Source organism: Zeus faber, assembly GCF_960531495.2.
Source record: "Zeus faber genome assembly, chromosome: 1".
NCBI lineage: Eukaryota > Metazoa > Chordata > Actinopteri > Zeiformes > Zeidae > Zeus > Zeus faber.
Window position 1 is genome coordinate 40918105 of NC_137193.1, and position 7809 is coordinate 40925913.

At 44.2% G+C, this 7809-nt stretch overlaps 1 protein-coding gene across 6 annotated transcripts in view; it reads left to right on the forward strand.

Moving 5' to 3' along the window:
- Window positions 1–7809, forward strand: part of ssbp4 (single stranded DNA binding protein 4) — a 121725-nt gene that overhangs the window by 70554 nt on the left and 43362 nt on the right. The window contains exon 1 of one of the 6 annotated variants that reach the window (XM_080009275.1): window positions 5678–5699. The exons of the other annotated variants lie outside the window; for them this stretch is intronic. Within the exon in view, the coding sequence (XP_079865401.1) occupies window positions 5697–5699 (3 nt within the window). The 5' untranslated portion in view covers window positions 5678–5696. Of the gene's footprint in view, window positions 1–5677; window positions 5700–7809 lie in introns of those variants that run through there. 6 annotated transcript variants of the gene reach the window in all.

Sequence of the window (7809 nt, forward strand, 5' to 3'; positions counted from 1 at the left end):
CTCTTTTTCACACCTCCCTCATTCTGTGGCCAAACTATTTTCTTTCCACTTACGTATATTTATTCTATTCTTCTCTGCCTACAGTAGATCTCTTTCTCATGTTGCCTGAATTAACACTTCTCCTCTACTATTCTCCCTTCATCTCTTCTTTCTTTGGTTCTTTGGTTCTTTCTTTCTTTCTTTCTTTCTTTCTAATCGACTCCTGGCGGTGTGCTCTGTGCACAGACCTTTCCCATCTCTTTCTAAAAATCTGAATAAAATCAAGCTACTGTTTTTGTTACCTTTTTAATTCCCTTTCCCCCAATATGTAGCTTTGTTTGGGAAAAAAATCTGAATTTATCTTCAAATTTTGCTTACTGCTACATACTTTCTCTGTCTTTTAAAATATTTTTGTGTCCTTGTTATGTTTATTATGTATGTTGTGTCTTTTTCTGTGTTTTCTGCGCAAGCCTGTTTCTTTCTCTCCCTTTCTTGCTCCCCCTCTCCCTCTGCATCCCTCCCTCCCTCCCTCCCTCTCTCTCTCACTCCCTGCCCTGGGGCCCTCAGAGGTTTAGCAGCCCCACAGACTCTCCATTGTCTTGGGAATGTGGCTGGCTCTCCCCTCTCCTTCCCCTCTTCCTCCCCCTCTCCTCCTCCTCCTCCTCCTCCTCCCCCTCCCCCCCCCCCACCCCCCCTTCTTCCTCCCCCTCCTCCTCCTCCCGCTCTCCTCCTCTTCCTCCTCATCCTCCTCCTCCTCGTACTCCTCCACTCCAGCTCCCTCTTCAGCTTCTGGGTCCTAAAGGCCACAAGGTTACTGCCTCCAACATGAGTTATGATCCATTAATCAGGAGCTGCAGGTTTCCCATCTCAATCTTAACTGCGACGGCCTGAGGTCTGTTCCAAACTTTTCAGATGTCACGAAGCCGCTGACGTCTAAAAGTATGTTCTTGTTTCACCCCCAAATCAGGGTGGCTAAGTGACTTGACTAGCTGAATGAATACACCCCTAGAATTGGCAGTAATCATTTTTGATAACAACGCAGGGACAGAGGGAAACTTGACCAGATTTGTTCATCTTGAGAAGTAACTCATAAGTCCTTAGTTCTGTTCTTTCGTTAGCGTGAACAATAAACATTTCAGCCCTTTGAAATGATTCTGAATGGCGGCATACAACCCAAACGACTGGACAAAGACATTTAATATGGCCGGAAATGTAGCTGTATGTTGTTCTTAAATCTTGCAGATTGGTGATTCATGCAGGACGGGCTGTGGCCTTATAGAGGTTCAGTCAAAATGGAGTCTAAACCAGTTTCTTTGAAAGGAGCCCTGTCTATATCACTACAAGATTCAAGTGGTGTTCTTAGATATTTATCAAGATATCAAAATCTGGTGTCATGCTCAAATTTTCTGAGGTGGAGGTGGTTTGTTGCACTTCTGTTTTGGATTACAGGAAAATGGCTGTGTGTGTGCGTGTGTGCGTGCGCACATGTGTGCGTGCGTGTGTGTCTGGCGCGCAGGAGGGGTGTCCCAATGCCTCTTCCTGTCTGTCACACACACACACACACTCTAAAATAGACGGGGGTAGTGGATCAGATTGGTGTGAGATATTTTTAAACGTCTAGTCTGTGTATTCACCACAAACTTGTTTGACGGTTGGACGGTTCACTTTTGTTGGGCATAATGGAAGAATCATTTATTACAATATCTGCTTATGATATCAAAACCCCATGTTGAAATATTAAACTTTAAACTATGATCTCAGACACAAACGCTATTTCTCAAATAAAACTCCCTCAAGTTCTTCAGACTTTATGTTTGGGACACCATCATCAAGGATGATTCTCATTCATTTGGACTGCAAAACAGAGTATGACAGCACAGGCGATATCAGACAATAATGTGGATTTATCTCCAAGCCCAAGTGATCTATACAGAAACCTGCAGATTGCCTGCAATTTTCCTAGACAGATAATTGGTGGAGGCAGGTTTTATTCTGGTTTTATCCCCCCCCTTCTGCTCGCTACGATTACCTCGGCTCCGTTAGCCCGTTTACCACATTAAGCAAAATAATGTATGTTAATTCTTTCATTGTTCCGAGCTACAGACGTCTGAATATTGAGCCTTTTAAGGGACTGCAGTGTCGCCCAAGGCACCGTGGGATGCGTACTGCCCGAGTCCAGCTTCCCCGCATCTCTCGCTCAGACTCACTCCTTCTCCTTTCACCGTATAAGGTACCACCAATTGCCTTTTCCTTTTCATCCCTCCCAAAAAAAGAAGCCAGCCTTGGAGTATGGAAGAAACAATATGAGAGAATAAGGGCCAGGTTGATTTTTTCTAACAAGGTTGCCAGGGATGTGTTTCATTTTTTATAGCCCCGTACTGTAGGAGGTCCTGCTGATAAAGTTCCAGCAGGTCCGAACAATACTGGGTACGAGAGGGAATCTTTGGATTAAATATGCTCCTTGAAAATGTGATAATAATAATAAATATAGCTGCAGGCAGCAATACACAGGGTCCAGGGTAGTCTGCCCTTTGTTAAAGTTCAATGGACGAGTGTGCTTTGGCTCTCTGTTCCTGTCTGTTTTGTGACTGCAGAAGTCCATTCATTCCGGCCTGGTTCCAGTGTTATTCTATGATCGGGTGGTGTTTGCGGCTGTGGGTGGTTTTCATGCATCGCAACTGACGGTGGTTATCATTCTGAATTAGGGCTGCACCGTAATGGCTTCAATGATAATCACAATTATTTTAGTCAATATCGTGATCACGATTTTCAATCCAATTTAGGCAACATAATTATTTTATGGCACTTTGTAAATTAACACATCTGTGTACGTTCAACTTGCACATGTGCGCAAGGTTTTATACGTCCGTATGTGGTGGCGCCATCTTGGTGAGGTACTGATATTTGATCACAAACTCCATCCACAATACTGAACCAATCTGAATGAAACTCAAACGTTGTCATGTTGGAACTGCCCCAAATACACGTCTTATTCAGATTGTCTGTCGGTTCGTCTGATCCATGACACCCATTACGTTCTGACGTCAGTCACATCTGCACGTGCCGCCATCTTGGTGAGGACCTGGTTGTTCACTAATCACTTGTCTGCAATGCTATCATGTGATCTGTGCGCACCATCATTTGCGCATGCGTTGCGGCAATGATAAAAAATACACAGTTTATTCATCTTGCTTGTGAGTGTGGCAGATCCATGACATAAATAAACTACTGACATCAGTTTTTCATTAATAATTGCAATAGGGCCAGGGCTGGACCCCTTATAATATACACAGGGTCATCATGCCGTAGTGAGACTGGACCGTATGATTTTCAGTCAAAGTGGATATACTGTACATGCCAAACTGGTATTCTGAGTCAGATTTTACGGTATTAGTGTTTTTCCCATGCCTGCTGTGTGTCTGTTTAGAGTGATAGGATTCCATATAAGCTATCCCTGAGGAAACTACAATTGCATAAGAGTCTTTTGGGGATGGTCTACCTGCCATGCCCACTTCTCAAGCAGTTTGTGACCAGTGGATGGGAGAAGTGACGGATGTTTGTTTTCTTTGTCATACCAGGGGCTTCTACTTTGTACCATAAAGTGGAGCCATATAGGGTGTAGGTCTCACTGTGGCCCTCTCCTGGCTGGTTCCATAACAGAATATATTTTTCTTTGTAAGATATTTGAACCTATACTATATATACAGTATATACACACTGGTGACTCCTCAGTCGATTTATGAGTATGTACTGAATGCTGTCCAGTGATGCTTTGTTGCATGAAGCAGGAACTGGTTGGAGTCTTTTCAGCATGTCAGCCACTACCAAATACTTCTGTCGATGATCCCATCTGTTTCCTCCGCCGCTCACACAGTCTCTTCCAGCCCTTCCCCTGGTCCTCCAGTGATTTTGTGGCCTAATGAGCAAGTGAAAGGCCAGAGCAGAAGTGGAAGGGTTTACTGATCTGTGTGTGTGTGTGTGTGTGTGTGTGTGTGTGTGTGTGTGTGTGTGTGTGTGTGTGTGTGTGTGTGTGTGTGTGTGTGTGTGTGTGTGTGTGTGTGTGTGTGTGTGTGTGTGTGTGTAATTAAAGAGCACTGCCAGCAGGAGAGACCTGCGTTAGAGAGGGTCAACAAAGCAAGCAGCAGGCCATCACCAACCCTTGGTCATTAACTACTGACAAAGGCAATAAAGGCGTGTGTGTGTGTGTGTGTGTGTGTGTGTGTGTGTGTGTGTGTGTGTGTGTGTGTGTGTGTGTGTGTGTGTGTGTGTGTGTGTGTGTGTGTGTGTGTGTGTGTGTGTGTGTGTGTGTGCGTGCGTGCGTGCGTGCGTGCGTGCGTGCGTGCGTGCGTGCGTGCGTCAGAAGGCCTGCTGCTGGATAACCCTAACCAGAACATGTGTTTTAGCAAGCTTGCACATGTTTGTGTCACATTCACTTACCTGCCGCTGTTTAACGCTACAGCTCCAGGTTGAACGTAGCAAGCTGGTACCAACACTGATGTTGTTAAAATGTGTGCTGTATGATGGAAATCTCTCCCATTAAACACTGTTGGCATCTCCGTTGGTTCTCTGCTCCGTTGAAATTGAAATAAAAAGACTGAATGAAAGAGAATTCCCATTCTCCAACTCTTTATCAAAACACTTGAAAAAGCCATCATAAAAGCTATACAAAAATTCCATACCGTAATTTCCCTGTGAACTCACTACATATCTGAGTTATACAAGAGGAAACAATGAACAAAGCGATTTCTGTTCCCCGTGATAAAGAAGGCTCTGGTTTCAGTGTGTGTACCAGGCATTTTAAGCACAGGTTTAAATGTAATCAGGCTCGATAAAGCAGACAAGCGTCTGGAAGCGTATTAGATCTAAATTTCACGTATAAAAAGGCTGGTGATCATATGAGGACTTCTATACAAGTAGTGTATCTGTCTGATACAGCTTCATGGCCATTATAAAACACATTCTGTGTGAGTCAGGTGGATTGTCTGTTTGTGTTAATGTGTGTTTCTTTATGTTTTTTTGCGATTTAATTTCCACTGTCTGCACTTTAAGGGGCGGGATAAGTACCAAAACACTAGAACAGCGATGAGCCTTTCATTCATTTCTTGTTGGGAGTGCATTGAGGCTCAACCGGGCAAACGTAGCATTTTGACCACTTACTTTTTAAATAACGAAATATGCTTTGATGTTGATTATAATCACTGCTAAACATATGTACGTCATGTTTGAAACAAGCAGTTTGACCACTATTGTTTGGTTTTAAAGCCAGTTTGGAACTGCTTTATGCTGCAGTTCAGCTAACGGCCACTCGATACTCCAGAAAACCTCAGACTGATTGGAATTCAATGGAAAAAAGAAAGAAGCCTCCAAAATAAGTACATTTGGGGGCATGGTCACCTTGATCGACAGGTCTCTTGTTCGCGTTCGAGCAGGGTGGGTGTCTCTTTCTTCCTCCGACTGTCTTGTGGCTTTTATCTCCCTAATTCAGCCCGCCAAGACTGCCCTAGGGCTGGGCGATAAAACGATCTAGATCATTTTTTACGATAAAATCTTCCATGATAACGGTGATCAATTTGTAAGTTTTATTTTCCATTGTTTTCTGTCACCAACAGAATCGTACAGCAGAGAAACAAACATGTTTAGTTGAACTAAAGGACACATCTCCAGGGGTTTCCACGTCTGAATCCCATCAAGAGTCGTCGCGCCGATCCCTTATCCACATGGTATATGACACATGTTATCATCAGTCATGAAGTCTGACCAGTGTTGGGGTCCAGGAGAGTTCCGGACAGTGCCGCGTACGCCCCGGCGCTCTTCGGCCGCGCAGCACGCAGCGGGGATGAGGCCCCCCGGAGCTGACACAGCAGGTCTTCCTTAAACACCAACTTAAACTCGCCCTCTTCCCAATCCAAGCCTGGTGCACCCATCCCTGTAAAGGGGATGGGTGCCGCGATTTCAGTGACGTCTGGTCTGACACAGATGGAGAGAGTCCCTCGGTGCACTCCAACTTCCCCGCATATAATAACAGAGAGCAGATTCGGGAACTTTTCGGACTGTTCTCAGACAACAATGATGATTATGATATAAATTTTAAAATATATAATATATATAATATATATTGTAATTATTTATAATATTTATTAATGTAATTTTTTGTTAACATATTTCTTATTTTATTTTATTCAGTGTTTAAAGCCATGGGAATATACTTAAAACTGTAAATTGAGCATTCTTCTTCTTCTTCTTCATATTATTATTATTGTTATAATAATAATTATAATAATAATAATAATAATAATAATAATAAATATTTATTGTGATAATTATCTACATCGATCAATATTAAAAAACATATTGTGATTTTTTGGCAATATTATCCAGCTCTAGACAGGCCCTAATTGATAAAGTTCTTGCTCTGTTTTCGCTCACACGACAGCCTTGGGGTCACAGTGCCTCATCCCTGGGCCCTCACCCAACCCCGCTCAACCCCAACCCCTCCCCCCTCCCCCCTCACCCCTGGGCCTCCAGCTCTGATCGCTGCCTGGCTAGCTGGGAGGCAGCTCCAGGCTCCCAGGGCCCTGATGTCGGGGGAAGAGATTCTTCTGAGACAGCAGGAGCTGGGATACAGGGGAGCCTGTGTGTGTGTGTGTGTGTGTGTGTGTGTGTGTGTGTGTGTGTGTGTGTGTGTGTGTGTGTGTGTGTGTGTGTGTGTGTGTGTGTGTGTGTGTGTGTGTGTGTGTGTGTGTGTGTGTGTGTGTGTGTGTGTGTGTGTACGTGCGTGGACACCTGCGTGTTTGTGTTCTGTTGGGGGATCCCAAGCAGATTTGTTTACTGGTAATTAATTCACCTGATTGACACAACATCTGCTGGAGCTATGGGAAGGCAAACCCAAACCATGTGTGTTTGTGTGTGTATATGTGTTGTGTGAATATTTCCGGTCGTACATGTTTATGTGTGGGTGAACGCATTTACATGCCTACATGTGTGTGCCTGCATCCCCTGTTCTCTGCCTGTGTTAGGAGGCTGATCTTGTTTTTTTTCCTCTGTGTGTGTGTGTGTGTGTGTGTGTGTGTGTGTGTGTGTGTGTGTGTGTGTGTGTGTGTGTGTGTGTGTGTGTGTGTGTGTGTTTGTGTGTGTGCGCGTGAGAGCCTGTGATCAGGACTTGGCAACTTGTTCGTTCAGCGGCTCTTGTAATGTGAGACACCAGCATACACACACACTCGCACTCCCACGGCAGCTCACAGGCTGTATCAGTGTTGTTGTGGCCAGCAAGTAGCAGTGTGTTGGTCGCTTGTCTGGCCTCAGATAAGAGCAGATCCATTAAACCCTATGGAAGTCAAAGCCTGATCACCGGACAGATAGAGCTGCTCACTCACTGTCTGTTGGCCGGCCAGCCAAGCAGCGAGCCGGCAAAGCAGGCAACCAGTAGGTCATCCATCCATTCATCCATCCATCCAGTCATCTGGCTAGTGAGCAGTGGTGGAAGAGGTACTCAAGACATTTTAATCGAGGAAAAAAAGTACAAATACCCGGACACTCTAACCCATGACTCGAGTAAAAGGGAAAGGACCACATGGACACTCAGTTCAGAAATTCAGTATTACTTCAGCATGACTAACTGTAACCAAAGCATGGAAGTCATGGCATCCATTAGTGCATCGAGTTAGCGGTAAGAATTTAATTATTAGAAAAATGAATTGGTAACAACACACCAAATTGGATCCATAATTATTAATATGTGCTTGTATCGGGTTTTTTTTGCACTTACTATGTGACTTCATATGTAATGCCAAGTTGGACCCTTTGACTTGAATTGAATTTCTAGAAGTAGGA